This window comes from Aedes albopictus, chromosome 2, assembly GCF_035046485.1.
Source record: "Aedes albopictus strain Foshan chromosome 2, AalbF5, whole genome shotgun sequence".
Taxonomy (NCBI): domain Eukaryota; kingdom Metazoa; phylum Arthropoda; class Insecta; order Diptera; family Culicidae; genus Aedes; species Aedes albopictus.
The window spans coordinates 206,840,853-206,860,098 of record NC_085137.1 but is presented as its reverse complement, the minus strand read 5'-3'; the positions used below and the strand labels follow the sequence as shown (position 1 = coordinate 206,860,098).

Genomic DNA, 19,246 nt, shown 5'->3' with positions numbered 1-19,246 from the left:
TTGCACCCGAGCAGAAGAGAAAAACAACAGCATAACAAAATGCGTTATTTTGGCAAAATAACTGCATAACGGAATTAGTAATTTTCATGTTATTAACATAACATATTGAGTTATAAACTTGGCTGTCATAAGCGGCAAAATAACAAGTCACATAACAAAAATTTGTTCCTGAAAAATCAATTTAATAGCATGTTTTGTTAGTGGCAATAACAACTTAATAACAGTGAATTTGGGAAATATTTCAATATCAAATTTTGATATTAAAAAGTTATGTTTCGAAAGCAAAATTAGGGTAAAAACTAACTTTTTTTACTCATTTTTGGGTAATTATTTTAAGTGTGTTATTCTATTTTTAGAAAATAACAGGTCACATAAAAAAATTTCGAATTCATTATAAAACTTACAAACATGGACGGGATTTGAACCTCCAATCCTGCTATCGTAAATTTTCAGTCGCCTTTACCAATGAGGCTATCACAGCACTTGCAGTGAGGGACGATAGAAGCTTTACTGGTTCTACGTATTGCCAGTTTCCCCATTCCCCCATTTCATGTTTGCCAGTCGCAGGACAAAAATAGACAGAGATTTGAATGCAAGATCAAACAATGAACCTCTCTCTCTTACCAACAGCGCTATCGCGGTGCGCAGACATGTGCACTGTAACACTAATAACAGTGGTGGCGTTCGCATGGCCCGTCGTCGACTGTTTCGGAACAAAGAGAACGACGAAAAAGTTGCTAGTCGACTATTTATGATTGAGCTTCGTCATGGGGTGCATTTTGGTGGTGACAAAGATTCTTTCCAGACGGAGATGATTTTTTTTTTAATTTTTTGTTTTGTTCGCGTTGTGAGAACGGCGATTATACACGTACCTACGTGAGCAAAGGTAAATGGTAATTATATCATATGCCGATATGATTAATTCTGCAGATGCTGTTTAGTTTTATTCTGTTTTAGATTATTTTTAGTAATGAAAAAAGATATTTATGACATAATGTCAAACAATATATGATCGAATAATAATAGATCGAAAGAAAAAAGTTATAATAGACAAATGCAATCATCAATTGAGCAGAATTGTCTGTATAGGTGACATTTTTATTGATTAGAATTATTTAGTATGTACCATATTTGCTATCTCCAATTTTTTTTTTTTTTTTTTTTTTGATTTTATTAACGACATTTTACACCGTGGTGCATTCATGTCGAGACAATCCACAATAAAATTACAATAAATTCTAAACTTTGGTTGCTGAATTACGGTCTAGAGCAGCTATTAATTTTTTGTGCCGTTTTGATTGCTTTTTAAACTTAACAAGCCATCCTTCGACGTCATCCTTTGCGGGATCCGGACCTGAATCATCTGTGTCTGTGTCTTCATACTCAGATCTTCCTAATCCATTTTCATCATCATCGATCGAACGAGCCGCGGTGATCGGGTCCATTGTTTCCATTGTGACTTCTGCTTTTTTACATGGTGGTGCGTTGCTATCCGTTGGGCTCGTTTGACGAATGTCTCGTTTTGACTGCTGCCGGTGACTACGTTCAGCTGTTGCGTTCGCTTCGACGTTATTATTCTCCACTGCGACGTCCATCGGTACGGGGGTCTCCAATCTCACTAACATTCATTACTTCGTAATACATAGTCTGTTCGGTACTTTTTGACGTTATAATTAGAGGTTAGAATAGCAGTACTGTTAAAATGACATATAAATTCAACTAAGTTTACTCAATTTTGAGATAAAAAAAACTCATTTGCAGATGTATCACTTTTTGAAGGTAAAATTTTACTTAACCTATATAAGAATTGGGAATCGTAGAAAAGTGATAGGAATTTGGCACCGTAACGGGACTGGGATATTGAAAGAAGGAAATTTACACAAAGATAAACATATCAATAGCTATGATGCTATATTTACCCAAAACTCAAATTATAGCAATGAATAAAATAAAAAATACGGAAGAGTCTGATGAAATTTCTAGAAGTTGCAATGCCTTTATTTTTTACTTCATAATATGAAACAGCAGACAAAAAAATAAAGAAGGTAAACTATGTAATATTTATATCTGCGATGAATTTTCTCCGATTTTGACAATATTGATCTCATGTGATCCAGATTTATTTTTTCCATCAACAACAAATCCGACTAAACCGATCTGGTCATCGTGAGTTAAGAAAAAACCTGAATTGCCATACACGCGGAATTTTACATAGACCAGCTGCAATTGGCTTCTTTAGTGGTGTTGAGATAATTCCATATTCACAATCTACATGCCAAACTGAGCCGACATCCAAATTTTCATGAACTTTGGTGCCCGGGAACCTATTTTAAAATCGATTTAAAGTTTGTATGGGAGCGATTTGTCGAATCACCCCTCGTCGCATTTCGTACTGGGCGGAGCTGTCAAGCAGTTGCCCAGCTGTCAAAAGGTGATTTCAAAAAATCTTTTTGTAATTGAATTTAGGTATCAAAATAAAGTTTTAAAAATCTGAAAAAAATCATTCTGGCTTAAAAAAAGGTGCTCTTTCGAAAAAAATCAAAAAATCAATATATTATTCTTAATTTGAAAACCCAATTGGTGATTGGTACAAATTAAGTACCTTACCAAGAAAAAAATGTTAAATTTAAATTTATACGTTCAATATGTAGTCCGTCCAAAGTCTTACACCGTACATCAAACCGTTTTTAATTAGATTTTGTTTTAGATTTTATAGAGGCATTTTAAAATCTTCTCCTGTGTGGTAGGGATAGGATTTTTCAAAACACCATCGTTCTTCTTCTTCTTCTTCATGCACCATCAAATCACCAATAGCATATCTGCCCAGCCTAGGCCCAAAGTATTGACTTCAAAGTAATCATTACGAAGCATAAATGTCAATTTCTTGATTTTGCTTTGGCTGACCAAGCCAAGGTTGACCGTAGCATTTTCATAATTCAAATCTCAATTTGTTCATCGAGCACATGTTCTGTTGTGCTGCACGTGGATGTCAAAGCGTTTTCAACAGTGTAATTACGAAGCATGTTTCACGAGAGACCATATCTTTTCAATACGCTAACTCCACAACAACGCCGATATTACTGCGCCACTTGGGCAGTGACTGGTATTTTGGGTTTTTTTCAGCTACAACTCAGTCAATTTCAGAAATTTAGCAAAACCTCGCGCCGCCCAGCAGGGACTTTGTTTTGTACACATTACAGCACCTCCATGTCACGTAATATACCACACCTCTTATCAAATGTGATACCGTAAGCGTACCATACTTTGCGCACCTAGGGCCTAACTTTGCGCACTTTTCAAAAAATCGTTAAATAGTTTTTCTGGTGCATTATGCAAACTTTTTCCCACGGAATACTAGCTAATGATATGGGGCATGCACTTTGTCTCAGTTTGGATGTAATGATAAATGGAAGAGGAAGACAAATTGATGAGTGAATATGCAGTTGCTTTCCCTAAAATGCTGTAAATAACGTTGTAGAATGACGTAGGTTTTGTTTCAAAATTTGTTTTAGTTTAGATAGCAATACCATAAAGTATTTGTGCACTCTCAATAATACAATAATAACCAAACTTGTTCCACAACAGAATGTAATATTGAAATGTTATTTAAGGGCTGCATACCAATTGCTTGGTCATAACAAAATAAGATTGTCCAACAAAACATGTTATGGAAACGTAATGCCTTGATAATTCAATAATAACAAAACAAGATATAAAAACAGGTTTTGTGATTTCGTAGTTATTAATTTGATATTCCCCTCTGCTCGGGCAGTAGACAAAGGTAGTTCTATATTCCTAACCAGGCCCGGATTACGGATTGTGGGGGCCCGGGGCCCAAGCGGATGTGGAGGCCCTTCTGAGAGATGACCAAAAATGTTTTTTTCCTTATTTTCGAACAGGACTTGAACAAAATGAAAAAATAAAGCTAATGTTAGCAAGCAAAAAAGGTATTTGTGGGGGCCCCAAAAATGTGGGGGCTCGGGGCGCGGCCCCCCCCCCTTAGATCCGGCCCTGTTCCTAACCAATTTCTTTCTCGTTGTGTATGAGCCCTTTTTCAGGGTATCATTCATAAATTGCGTACCATTAAGTCCCTTTCATAAACTACGTAGACTCTTGAAAGATAGAGAGAGAGGTTATGTTTGGCCAAAATCTACGCTGTATACAAATTCCAAAAATGGTTTAAATTGTAATTGTACTGCGATCTTGTAAAAATGCCACTCAAACCAATCATTTATATGACATCAGAGCCAAACAGACGAAACACTGACTAAATTACCATCTCGTATATCTCAGGGTAATGATATCTTCGAGAGTTGGTGTTTTCAGCAAAGTTGTTAGGTTGGTCAAAGACTTACAGTTGATGGATAGTATGGTTTAAAGTTCCACAAAAAAGCGGCGCTAGAGAACTTACAAATTTCATTTCTTGGGTTTTCGGCTTGCAGTCTGAAAAAATTGCGTTGACTGATTTCAGATCATCGCCGATGATCTGAAATCAGTCAACGCAATTTTTTCAGACTGCAAGCCGAAAACCCAAGAAATCAAGCACCCAAATCAGTCGATATTCGTTACAAATTTCAAATTTTATGTACATCAGTACCCCGATTGCTTGGAAAGAAGGTTTCTTCGGCAAAATTTGGTGAGTCAAGGACTTGCAGTGGATTTACCATTTGATGCGAGATTTCGCCACTAGAAGACGCTAGTTTCCATTTTGCAAAAGCTGGCAAATGACTAGAATTTCTCAAAAAGTATTTTATAAGCTGAAATTTTTTTCACTTTGGACATATTGTATTCGAATCAAATGGTAAGACCAACATATTTTTCATAAATGTTCAAAAATTGATTTGATTTGTTTCACTTGATCCCAAGATACAAAAGTTAATAAAACGACAGCCAAAAAGATGTATTATGCTTGAAGTACTCCATCTTCGGGTAGAGCTAAACAATCAAGTCCAAATTTGTAGCATTTACAGATAACAAGATGAGGAACTGTCAGTCAAAATTTGAAAATTTTGAAAGTTACGGCTTGTTGAATGTTTTCAAGATAATTAATAAAATTGGTATGCTTTTGTAAATGTTAATGTAATATTAAACTGAAAGTTCTTGATCCACCAAACAACTCTACCGAAGCAACAATATTTCTAATTATTCAGGATCCTGAGATAAACGAAAGTAAAAATGTGTATACCTTCTACCGCCTCCTAGTGGAAGGATTTGAAATCATACGGCCCATCAATTTAAAGTTCTCGACCAGCCAAACAACTTTGTCGAGGACACCAACTGTCTAAATCATAAGATTACATCTGTCTTTGATATCACAAGAATCATCGACTCATATACCTCAGGACCCTGATTACTTAGAGAGTTATTTTTAAGTATCTTCAGTTTAAAAGTCGTTTGGTTTAAGGTTGTACTTGCCTAGTGGTAGTTGAAATTTTGGAAAACCATGCACATTATATTTATTTATAAACTTTTTAAAAAGTGCCCAAAAATTTACAAATTTTGACTGTTAGTTTCTCAATTAGTCAATACTTGTAGGAAACTTTTTGAGAAATCATTTGCAAACTATTACAAACTTTTATTTAGCATCGGCCAGTGGCGAAATCTCTCGTCAAATGGTAAATTAGCAGTAAGTCTTTGATTTATCAAACAACTTTCCCGAAGACACCAACTCTCTAAGTAATTCAGATTTTTTTATCACTGTTAGGTCTATTTGTCTCTGAGATCACAGAAGTTGTTCTTAGGGTCCTAAGTGGTATGCAGATCCTCTGGTATGCTTTTGATTCAATAAATTCTCTCAAACAAATTAAAGCATTTTCACTTGAATAAACGACATTGCATAGATTATTGAAGAAATGTTCATCTCGTCGGCGTGATGAGTTATATGCTGAAAAATCTAAATATGTGGCGGTGTGAAGTAATGGATCTCAGCGCGCTAGTCTTTGGGACAAAACTAGAAGAATATGGGTGGTACTAAACCGAAGATGGGTGCCGGTGTCATTAACCTTCATGTAGGAATATTCATACTACTGATAGCAATAACTTGGCCCTCCGAGCCATTTATCACAAAACGGATTTTCAATAGAATAAAGTTCTCCGTGAAGCAGTGAAGATAATGCAATAATATAATTCGGGCAAATTTGGCTGATTATTCTGATTCTAACATGATGGGCATTTTCGTGACGTTACAACGCGAGCAGAACCCTGTCTGAAACTGAACGGGCGTTGTAACGTCACGAAATGTAAAAGGCGATTATCCAAAAACAAATCCAAAATTTATATGTTTTATTTCATTGAATTGAAGAACCAACCAATAAAATTCAATGGTAGAAAAAAAAATTAGAATATCATAAAAATCCGAGCAGATTTCTTAAGATGTTGGTTACGCGGTAGAGAGGATCGGATTCTAGCGCGTTGTAACGTCACGCTACAAATACGCATTTCAAACACGTTTTTCTAATGCAAACTAAATGTTCAATAGGTCAAATATATCAGAAATTTTACAAGGAATCCGAATATGAAAAAATATTTTGAGGTTTACAGTCGTTTTCATGAGTTATAGGGAAAAATATGACTACGATTGCGTCAAAACGTTGTAACGTCACGGTAGAATGTGTCACCTACTCTCTACCACTCACTTCCGGCACTTCGCTTCGACGAAGGTTCTATTTTTGATTCATGCCACCTCATACTATGGATTCCCCGTCGGCATGCCGGCCTTTCCAGGCGATATAAATACCGTCATTTTATCGGGGAAATTTCAACATTGTCGACTGGTTACGCCGTCATGGGTCGTGCAGGAAGCAAAAGGAAAAATCGATTCTTCCACAGTTTTTCGTTTTCCATACTGCTATCTAGATTCGCGCACAACCAACCGAAGCAGCAGCAACAGCACTGCAATAAGCATTATTTCCCTGCGATTCTTCATACGCCACGTAGGGATGAGACCGAAACCTGGAATAATGCTATGATTTGGTTGGAATGTTTTCGGCGAGTAGTAGAAGTTTTCTGGATATTTTACCGGCGGTTGTCAGTAGCAACAGTAACGGACGAATGTTTCCGACTTTGTTGAAAAGAGATGTGAGAAGCTAACCAAAAACACGAGAAAGAGCGGGATGCAAAGGGGTGCCGCGGCACTCCTTTCCATCCTTCTCTGTCTCGTGTTTGTTTAGGAGAGTGAGCAAGAAAAAAGAAAAAGCTTGATTCGCCAATGGTCACTGCGACCAGTTTTTAGATCTATTGTTGTGACATTACCCGTATCCTTATTGTAGCACCGACAAACTGACGTGGTGGCTAGTGCAATGCGTCGTGGAATGCGCGTCCAAAAGTTTAAATTAAAAACCGTTGAAACACTATCGCCATCTGTTGATTTTCGTTCAGAAGTATATTGACCGAACAATATCGAGCACTCTTAACCCTCTAATACCCAACCCCGCCTTTAGACGGGGTATAGTTTGAGCATTTTTGTAATTTTTGTTTCGTGGAAAATCAATTTTTTTTATATTTTTGGTTGAAATTTAGGACTGTTTTGTATATCTCAAAATGGTTTTTGGAGTATTTTGAAGCGTATTTACATTTTTTAAAAATCAATGAAAATGAGGTTTTGGTCACCTTTCAGAAGCCATTGTTTATTTTCAATTGAATCGCTACAATTAACATGTTTTAAATTTTTCCCAATTCATTCTATCCTAGTTCAATAGTTTAAGGGAATCGAGTACACTCTAAAATAATTTTCCTTAAAATTACACGAAAAATATAATTTTCTATGAAAAAAAAATATAAATAAAAATATTTCAACAATTATCATAAAATCTCAAAATGTTTACATCTCAAAAAATGCGTACCCCAAATAGGCTTCCAGGAAAAATATAAAAGTGTGGGGATGTTTAAAAATAAAAATTAGAAAAATCAAAAAGTGAAATTCACGAAATTGAGAATTAAAAAGAATCATCTTCCAAAACATGTTTAAATCGATTTTAGATGACGAAAAATGATATTTAGATCAAAATCAAAAATTTGGGTATCAGAGGGTTAAATAATATCGCACATAGGGTAATTCGCTAATTGTTGAACACTACCCAAATGTTGAACAGTTTCTGAATATTTTATTATAAATCTTACTTAAGTAATTTTCATCCAACGTAAACGTATGATGTAGATGCATATACATGTGGGTCACGATATTGCTCTAATTAAGTTACAAAATTATACATATTTTTCGTTAAAAAAAAATTGATTGAAAATTTTGTACCGCTAATGACACGAAAACTGCACAATTCTTAAGATTAATTTTAAGAAATTGATGTTACGAACTAAGCTTTGCGGACAAATCGATCACAAATATCAAAGGCACACCATAGTTACAAGAACTGGAAGGATGTTCTTAACAGTTTAACATTGTTTAAATTCACTTTTTCATTGTAATTCCATTTGTAAAAAACATTTTTCTTATCACACTATCATTATGCATCCATGATCCAATTGTTGAACACTGGCATAACCTACGATGTTAGCATGACTGCTAGATTTTTTTTTTAGTTTACCTAACCGTACATTTCATGGGGTTTCAAAGGCGTTCCAGGGATGTTCTAGGGGTGTTCCAGTGGGCTTCAGAAAGATTCCAGTGGTTTTCAATGGGTTTCAAGGGCGTTTCAAAGATGTTCAAGAGGAATTCAGAGTGTTAGGGGGTCCCAGGAGTATTTCAAGGCGTTCCAGGAGGCTCAGGAGCAATCCAAGAGTTTTCAAGGGATTTCAGGGTCGTTCCATGAGTGTTCTTGGGGGTTGAGTGGGTCCCATGGGTTTCCAGAAGAGTTTCAGGGGCTTTAAAAGGCGTACTTTTCTTTTGTCGTTTTCGCTTCTAATCAAATCTTTTCAGCCATTTTTGCATCTAGTCATCTTTAAACCGATTTCAGTCCACTAGAGCTCTCTTCAAATGTGCGATTCCTTGTCATTTAAATGAATTGTCACTAGCTCGGACTAGCTGGGCACAAAACACGAATAACCCGGAAAAAATCCGCTAGGGTGAAAAAAATCGGATGTCGGGTCAAAGTCGGATCAATTTTTATCAAATGTTGGACCACTGTTGGACCCACATCGGGTAACTGTCGTGTCTATGTTGGGTTTGGTGGCCAAAATAAAAACAAATCAATGATAAGTTTATGTCGGGTTATACGTCATCAATTACGAACAAAGCTTCAACCGTTCAACAATTGGTGAGAACCGTCCAACATTAGGATGAGCTAGCTTAAGGAAGTGTTCAACATTTGGGTTACAGACTTCCCATACAAATGTTCTATTTTCTATTAGAAAATGGAATTTAAGGGAATACAAATTCAATGGGCAGTATAAGGGATAAGTAAGGGGATTAGGGGCATAATGGACACCCGGGGCGAAATGGACACCCCTGTTTTTGCCGAAACCGTTGACTTTTATGCTAAACTTTTAATGCATAAGTGTAAAGGAACAAGTCATGATTCTATTTTGCAAAACTATCATTTATATTTCTCCAAAATAATCAAAATATCATTGAAATCGAGAAATGTTTTTCATATGGTGAAATTCTTATAATTGCGAAGCAGCATCAAATAAGGTATTACGAGTGGTGGAGTGTGTCCACCATAAAAACAAGTGAATTGTTACCTTATCTACATGTATACGGAGATTTAGCAATGGATGTAGTAATTTATTTTTGATCAGAATTTACTTAAAATAACAATTTTAATGTTGTAGTCAATTCGGGGTGAAATGAACACTGGCAAATACGAATGGATGTACGCGCATTGCATACTGTTAGGCGTTTTAGATTATTTGGAAAATAACAATCTCATTATTTAAGCCTAAAATTTATTTAATTAAATTTGATGTTATGTAAACTCGTCTAAGATGAAGTATTATATCTGTGGTATTGATCGCCGTAGGCGAATTACTTAACTGGTCGATGTGACCAAAGAATTACCCTAAAATATGCAGGGGTGTCCATTTCGCCCCGTACCTTTCCTGCCATCCCTGAAAAACACACGGTTTACAATTCATTATTTCTTCACAATAAAGAAATTCTACCTGCTGTAAATGATTGAAATGCGTGGGAAACAAGTTAAAGTTGTAAGTGACCTGATAATATGTTAAGTTTTTCTCTGTTATATAGGCCTAACGTACTCATTTGCTAAGGTTGTCCATTATGCCCCTAATCCCCCTAGATCTAGACGTTCACTGGATATTTTTCAACTAAAGTGGAATTATGCACGGAAAAACAAACAAAAACCAAAATGCCGGTACTAATCGTTCAACAATTGGCGAATTACCCTACATGTGTTGAAAAGGGAAGATTTTCCTACGTCGAACGATGCTCTTTAAAATGACTTTAAGTACAAATACTTCTCATGTTTGTCGAAAAAAAGCAAAATCAATTAATTCTATTGTAAATGCAGCTTTTTTGTAAGTGCTGAACACTAAATTATCACACAGATTTTCATTCTTTTTTGGATTTGTTTAAGAGTGCATGTTTACATTTCGTGGCGTCGTCAGCGTCGCCCTCGTGAGTGCTCCCTTTCTCGTTTTGTTGCTATTCGGCTAATTTTATGTCAATACCAACATTATCATTTCATCATAATATCCTCGATAATATCCAAAGTAATTGTTCCTGAAGCAAAATTTTCTATTCCTTGAACGAATAAGGGCTTAATTTTGTGAGATTTTTCTGTGAAATAGAGGACGGCTGAGCACTCGATATCGAAGCGGTAACAAGAGCAGCAGCAACGTACGTTGTCGTCGCGACGTCCGTTGAATCCGGTGGGTGAGAAAAGTATAGCATGCAGATGGTAACAGCTACTAATAATGGTATCATTTAACTACGACTGAACAAAACTTTCTCTATTTTTACACTCAAATGCATTAGTAAACCGTAAAATGTTACATTCCGAGTGCCGACCAAGTCGCAGACTCATATGACCAGCTATCACGTGTTCTTGTTTACAAATTCGACCAAGACGACGCTTGCATAGGCGTCGTCATTTTGACAAGCGTCACTTTCAGTTTGACATTTGCGACCACTGGCCTTTGAAATGATCGTTTTATTTCTTCGGTCATGTGCCGAGCTCGAGAGTCACGTCAGTTCGTCGGTGATTGTAGTGCATGTCGCATTACTCAATTTCCATTGAAGGGCAATAAAGTATCGATTTTGATACAGTTTTCGTTTTATTTTCTTAGAAATTTCTATCTTATAGAAAACAAAACAAGAGCACTGATAACACAGCGTAACAAAAAATAACTTTTTGTCTGTCTCAAGAGCAAAATTATGTGTCTCCGAAGGATTTTGGGCCGCTGAATCCGAATCCGGGCTCAGATTTACTCTAACACGTCACAATTTTGAGCTATACCTCAATGTATAGGGCAAAATATGCGATTTTGGGTTTTTTTGACTGCAAGCCATTAAGCTTGGAAATATTTTTTTAAGCAATCAAAAGGTTAATTGGTCAATTAACATCTAAACTAACGACTCATGCAAAATATTTCGTTTTACCAAATTGAATTTGATAGTTTTAAGCGATTTATGTTAGGTACTATATTTCCCATACAAGTCACCATCCAAAAGTTGCATGCAAGTTTTCATACTAACATAAAATGCTTAAATCTATTAAATTTGATTAGGTAAAACGAAATATTTTGCATGAGTCGTTAATTTAGATGTTAATTGACCAATTAACCTTTTGATTGCTTAAAAAAAATATTTCCAAGCTTAAGGCGAAACTGGAAGCATTTCCTCATTTTTTTGGTTTTTGATTTTTTATTAAATAACGAAGCAATATTTTTAAAATCGGTTTTCGTGCACATGTAGAGTATGGATCAGGGTATCTTCTGAATTTTTTACGCGGTAGAAAATGTTTTTCGTTTTTGCAGAAACCATTTTTTAGTGAAATTTTGTTCAAAAATGGTTTCTGCAAAAACGAAAAACATTTTCTACCGCGTAAAAAATTCAGAAGATACCCTGATCCATACTCTACATGTGCACGAAAACCGATTTTGAAAATATTGCTTCGTTATTTAATAAAAAAATCAAAAACCAAAAAGTCAGGATTTGCTTCCAGTTTCGCCTTAATGGCTTGCAGTCAAAAAAGCCCAAAATCGCATATTTTGCCCTATAAATTGAGGTATAGCTCAAAATTGTGACGTGTTAGAACAAATATGAGCCCGGATTCGGATTCAGCGGCCCAAAAACCTTCGGAGACACATAAGTTTGCTCTTGAGACAAAAAAATGTTGCGCTGTGTAATTGGACATGCATCGGAAACCTAAAATCCCCTTCATTGCCGCCAAATTCTCCCCAATAGGAAGACCCGGGTTTTAACATTAGCAGCAATACTATTCCAATAATGGAACATGTGTACAGTAATAAGGATTCCAGAATGTTCCTAGGGTACTAGCACTTTCCAGACTTCGAAAAGTTAGTACATACATGGATCCCTAACCCATTTTGATTTCCTTTGCATTGAGTTTAGCCTCAGATGGTGAGGTTTTTAACTATATGCAAAGTAAAGTTGGAAAACTTAGTTTTATTCAAAGACTGGAAGTCATCACAACACCAGTAACAAGGACTAAATACTATAATGCCTTCAATTACTAGAACACAAAGCAACCCAAAAAGGCGATCTACTCACGCTACGGGCTCCGTTAAAGACCGAGCATATTTTAAGCCCCCTCAACCATTCAACCCTCAGCATGGGTCGCCTGACACCTTGGATTGGGGTTCCCTGTTTGGTGGACTTTTACCCCCGGAACAGGTGGTCCGTAGTGCTATTCAAAGCCGACAGCTACACGGGCAAAGCTTGGAAGAAACTGCGATGTATCAGTCTTATTTCTATCAAAGTTACCAAAACTTAACACTTGTACGTCCAACATACTTCTTCTTCTTCTTCAAATGGCTTTTGACCGTCTCAATCAAGGAAACATGTGGGAAGCCTTGATGTGTCACCCTGAGAAAATCATCGGCCTCATTGAAGCACAGTACAGAGCATCTTCGTGCAGAGTACTGCACAACGGTGTTTTGTCCGATCACATCCGGGTCGTTGCTCAAGTGAGACAGGGATCACCGCTACTATTCCTCATCGTAATCGACGAGATCCTGGTAGATGCGATTGACCGTGAACCAAATCGTGGAATGCTGCGGCAGCCCATTACCATGGAGTACCTGAATGACTTCGAATTGGATGATGAAGTTGCTTTCCTAGCTCAACGGCACTCGATGATCTTGCCAATCACTCCTCAGCGGCAGGTCTTACCATCAACGTCAACAAGACCAAACACGGTCAACCCTTCCAGCTTTACAGTAGCTGGGCAATCAGTGGAGAATGTTGTAAGCTTCCAATATATTGGTAGACAAATGACGATGGTGGCACGAAGATCGATATAGGTGCACGGAACAAGAAGGCGAGGGCTGCTTTTGCGAGTTTAGGAAATGTATGGAAAAACAACCAGATTAGTCGACGCACCAAAATCCGAATTTTCAACTCGAACGTGAAATCTGTGCTGCTATACGTCAGTGAAACCTGGTGTGTATCAGTGGAGAACAAGCAACGGCTGCAGGTCTTCATCAATAGATGCCTGCGATTTATAATTCGAGCATGGTGGCCTCACAATTGTATCTCCAACGTGGAGCTCTATCGTCGATGTCATCAAAAGCCTATAGCGACAGAAATTCTGGAGCAAAAGTGGAGGTGGGTCGGCACACACTACGCAAGGGGGCGAAACAAAATCTGCAAGCAAGCGTTAGATTGGAACCCACCAGGACATCGCAACAGAGGCAGACCCAAAGGCTCATGGCGGCGCAGCCTCAACAACGAAATCAAGCAAGTCGACAGACATTTGACCTGGCCACAGGTCAAGGATATGGCTGGCACTCGCCCAGGATGGAAATCTTTCAATTCGGCTCTCTGCACCACCGTAGGTGCCCAGGACTGAAAGTAGTCAGAATTCTGTTGAAGGTTTCAGTAAATAAATCTTCTAAACTTTTTAAATAACTTGAAATTCATCCTTGTGAAGACATCGAATGTAAATGTGTTCAAGAGATCCACAAAAAATAGACTGCAATAAATGCCAAAATTAACTTCGCCACAAACTGGTGCTTAAATTTCATCATTCTATAGTTTCGTTTTTAAAACTTTTAGAAAGTTCTACGCAAATTATTTCAGAATCGAAAAAGTCATCATGAATTTCATTAGAATGTCTACAAGAAATTACTGCTTCCATTTTTGATGATACTTAATGCAAATGTTTTCCAAGGTGGAAGTTCTCTATATGAGTTTAATGAGATAGTTTTCTAGCCAGACATTACAGATCGCATAGAATTTGAAACTTTTACGTCATTTTCAACAAACTGTTTCTAGAGCTTCACTACAAATTTGAGTTAATTTTCATTTTTAAATAATGAAACAGTGTTCTAACGATTGCTACTGTATAAAAAAAGAATTGCATATTTTGTCGTAAGCGTTCCGGGCCATTTCAGTCAACGAATGTAAAAACAAGGGTAGAATTACACTTCCCCATCGCATCGGTAGACAATCGGATTTGAACAATGCTCACAGCAGCGACAATCCCGTCCCAAAAGAGCAGCAGCCTCCACACAGACATATTTGAACGAAAAAAAAAAGACACGTACCATCATTTCGCTTCCAGACGACGGCGAGGACAACTGCGGTGGGCCATCATTATTGTTGTTACTGTTGATATCCTGCCGGCGAGACGCCACCGCAGCAGCAGCAGCACCATCGGGAGCAGCAGACGCACCTAGTCTGGCTGGGTCACGTTTCGCAACGATTTGATTCCGGTTGTAATCCATCGCAGAGCTACCACTTCCACCGGTATCGGAAGTGGCCACGGCGGCGGAGGCATTTCGGAGACCCATCGCAAATCCGACGGTCGGCGACGGGGTCTCCTCAGCCTTGTGAACCGTTTTCCAGCGGCGAAATATGGTCAACGAGAGGATGTACTTGAAGAAATTTATTTTCCTTTTCTTCTTCTTGGCACGCTTTTCAATTTTGATGGTGGGCACTACACAACGGTGATGAATCAGCTCAGGATTATCACCGGAAAATCGTTCTTATCGAACGATCACAACCTACTCTGCAAGTGGCACATGTTTCTTGGAACAAAAAAGGAACCTTCTCAGTATGCAATCTGAACTGCTTGTAAAAAAACTCCAAGAATTCGCGTCAACACAAAATTATGCTACACGGAAGTTGGTACTTCCCCGGTGGAATTTCCAGCCAGACACGTCACACGAAAACACAACACTACGCTCGGCACTACTGGGTAGAGATTTTCTTCGCTATTTAGCAATTGCACGCTAACACCCACCGGTCGCGTATAGTCTGAGGACTGGAACGGCAGGCTCGACTCGATTCGACGAACGGGAAGAAAACGACTGCCAACGGGTCGGTGCGAGTACTACTGCCTTGTGAAAGGACCAAACGAGGATGTCGGTCGGTCGGCAACGACGACGATGACGACGACTACGATGATAGGGCACATATACACACGATGAGCGAGGACAACCGAGCGGGCAACTGCTGGCTGCCTGACGAAGTTTTTCTCCACACGCGCAGCAGGACATAACGGGTGGCGGGTGGAAAACCGAACGAACGAACGTACACCGGGGAAAGTGGTACAATATGCACAAGATTTGTTTTTTTCTTTTTTCGGAGATTACAAGGGATCGTCCATACCTTAAATTACATACCATTTTAAGGGGGAGGGAGTCTAGGATTGTGTGACGAGCCATGTATTAGGTATGCGGAAATATGCTACGAAGGGGGAGGAGGAGTGAAAACTCGTCCAAAAATGCTACGTCATTTATGGACGCTCCCTAAAAGGCCCACGCAGCCGAAGCGGTAGACACGAGTGATGTTCAGCATTCCCAAGTTTCAGTTCGATTCCCGATCGCTGAGGGGGTTTTTGGACATGGAAATTCTCTTGACTTCCTTGTGTCTACCATACGATAAGGCATAGAGCACTGAGCTCAGATGGAACGTTAAACCTTGAAAAAGGAAAAGAAGATCTTTGCTAAGAAACCAAATTAATAACAAAACAGACGCCGACCTTATTTTACGTCTGTTGATTTTACGCCACTTTTTCACAATTGCTGTTATAAATGGTAATACTGTTCAAATCTTCAATACATATAAAAATGCAGCGGCATACGTGGGACCGCGCATAACTTGCGAACGGATGGTCCGATTTGAGTCGTCTAGATTTTGTTCTATTAGTTTTCACCCAAGGAAGGTTTATGAGGCAAACAAGATGGGAAAATTGAGAGTTTTTGAAAATCGGATTTTCATACATTTTGGACGTTGACTTGGACTCGGCTAGGAACTTGAAACGTCAAAAAACGCAGTAGGCAAGACAAAGTTTGCTTGGGTTAGCTAGTAGAATCATATAGTGCTCAATACATACTTTACCCTAAAAGGGATACCTTCATGGCGAAACTGCTTTCGAAATTTTAATTAGGGACCATCCATAAATGACGTAGCATTTTTGGCCAATTTTCACAATTCTTCCCCCCTTGTAGCCTATTTCCCCATACCCAATACAAGGCTCGTAGCTGTTTCAGAGACTGGCCCTCCACCCTAAAATACTGCGTCATTTATGGACGACCCCTTACGACAATAAATGACAACTTCTTCAACATTATGTGGGCCCGAGGCGAACCAGCCTAAGTCTGAAAGCCTCTTAAAAAAACTAATAATAATAATAATAACATTGTGTGGGCGTCAAATGATATTACATGTTGCATAGAAACAAGATCATCATAGGACAGTGAATCAAAATTCAACCATCGCGCAACAATAATGACAATGTCGCAACCTGTATTTGTTGCGACAAACAAACCCATGCGATATAAGTTTGTTCCAACTTGAAAATAATGGGATTAACATCGTACACCACGAGTTTAGAGATTTTTAAGCCTTGCATTGCGATTTTCGAACGGTAACTTCGAGTCGGTAAACACTGCAACTCTAGTGAAGCTCTATCATCAAACAGTTTCGACTTTGGGTTAGCAATAATTCATTATTCACTAGTTGAAAAGTACGCAACAAATTCAGCTTCCGTTTTGTCTGCAACAAAAAAATTCGAGATTATGTCATTATCGGTTACCAGTAGGGATAAAGAGTAATCGTCGCACCTTCTTTGTTTATTTATTTATTTATTTATTTATTTATTTTATGCTTCATCTGACTGTGAGTCTTAATGAAGCCTGATAGGGAAAAGCCTATTAGAGATCGTTTAGCTATCTCTAATAGGCATAAAAACCCTATATTATGAATGACAGTAGAGATAACCAAACATACCGAATCAATAAAAGCTTACATGACAAACATAAAATAAAAAAGTAAATACAATAGTTTAACAATGATCAGATACTAAAAACAAATCTACAATTCTATACTAAATAGCTTAATTAATTGGAAACCCTATCGTACAATCTACGTTTGAAAGTAGCAGCGGATATGTTAAAATCTAACAGATCAAACATGTCGTTGAAGCAATTTGACATAAACCGCACTGGATCGTGCATGCCGTAAAGCGTATTGCGTGGTTGAAGCTGCAGGAAATCACGCTGCCGTAGATGTCTTTCTGGTACATACAGGTTGAGTTGCGACAAGATATAACCGGAATCTGTTTCACCTAGGAGAATCTTTGCAACAAAAACAGCTTGAGTAGCTTTCCTTCTTCTTTCAAGCGTGTCTAGGTTTAAAAGCTGTAGACGGTCTTCGTACCGCGGCAGATGGATGGGATCTCGCCACGGAAGATCACGGAGAGCGTACCTAATGAATCTTTTTTGCACTGCTTCAATTCTGGCGTTCCAAACTTCTTGATACGGGCACCACACAACTGCGTTAGATTCCAGGATCGATCGGACCAGGGCGCAATACAGTGATCTCAAACAATAAGGATCACGGAACTCCGTTGCTATTTTAGAAATAAATCCTAATTGTCGATTGGCCCTTGAGACCACATCATTATAATGCAGTCGGAAAGTAAGCGCTGAGTCAAGAGTGACACCTAAATCGCGCACCTGAGAAACTCGCTCGAGCGGTTCATTTGCGATACTGTAGTCATGTATTACCGGGTTGACTTTACGATGGAACGAAATGACATTACATTTATGAGTACTAAGCGTCATTTGGTTATCATTGCACCATGTAACAAACATGTCAAGTTGTCGTTGTAAGGTGACGCAGTCCTGGAGGCATTTTACGACGAGAAATAGCTTGACATCATCGGCGTAGAACAAACGAACTCCTGGTGGCAGTATGAAGGACAGCTCATTTACAAACACAGAGAACAGAAGAGGTACGAGGTTGCTTCCTTGCGGCACACCAGATCGATTAGTGAATGGCTCCGAGTAATCAGCTCCAATTTTCACAACCAGTTTACGATCCTTCAAATACGAAGATAGCCACCCGACAATATTCGAATGTAGTCCAATTTTCTCAAGCCGCGCTAGCAATATCCCATGATCTACTCTATCGAAGGCCGATTTTAGGTCCGTATAAATTGCGTCAACCTGGGCACCTGCATCCAGGTTTCGTACACAAAAAGAGACGAATTGAACTAGGTTTGTAGTCGTAGATCTCCCAGGAAAGAATCCGTGCTGATCTGGAGAGATGTAGTTCTTGCAAGCGGCAAATAGAATGTCATTAAAGACAATCTCAAACACCTTCGAACAACTACAAAGAGATGTTATTCCGCGGTAGTTTTCCACGTTCCGTTTGTCGTTCTTCTTGTGTACAGGGAACATTTCCGAAATTTTCCAGCTTGTTGGGAATCTTTGCTGTCGTAGAGACATGTTGAAAAGCACTGTTAACGGCTGTACCAAAGAATTAATGCACTTCTTCAACACACATGAAGGGATACCGTCAGGACCGGTCGAAGTAGAACATTTTAGCTTATTTACAGCGGATTTCACTTGCTGCGCGGTTATCACTAGTTGGGGAAGTGTACAAACATCTATGGGCGTATTTCTACAGGCATGAACAATTTGGCTAGGCGATGCTTCAAAATTATTGAACGCACTTTTGGAGTGTTTTGCGAAAAGGTTGCATTTCTCCAAGCAGGAGCAACCCAATTCATTTCCAAGGAACATTTCCACAGGCAGTCCATCCTCATTGTGTTTCGAGTTCACAAATTTCCAGAAGCGTTTGGGGTTCTCTCTTAGATCATTTTGCTCGAGGAGGATATAACGCTTGTACAGGAAG

The 19,246-nt window shown here is 38.5% G+C and overlaps 1 protein-coding gene across 4 annotated transcripts in view; it reads right to left on the bottom strand.

Moving 5' to 3' along the window:
* LOC109404231 (serine/threonine-protein kinase 24) overlaps positions 1–19,246 on the bottom strand; it is a 261,291-nt gene that overhangs the window by 180,552 nt on the left and 61,493 nt on the right. Inside the window, exon 1 of one of the 4 annotated variants that reach the window (XM_029869082.2) lies at positions 14,647–15,173. The exons of the other annotated variants lie outside the window; for them this stretch is intronic. Within the exon in view, the coding sequence (XP_029724942.1) occupies positions 14,647–14,892 (246 nt within the window). The 5' untranslated portion in view covers positions 14,893–15,173. Of the gene's footprint in view, positions 1–14,646; positions 15,174–19,246 lie in introns of those variants that run through there. 4 annotated transcript variants of the gene reach the window in all.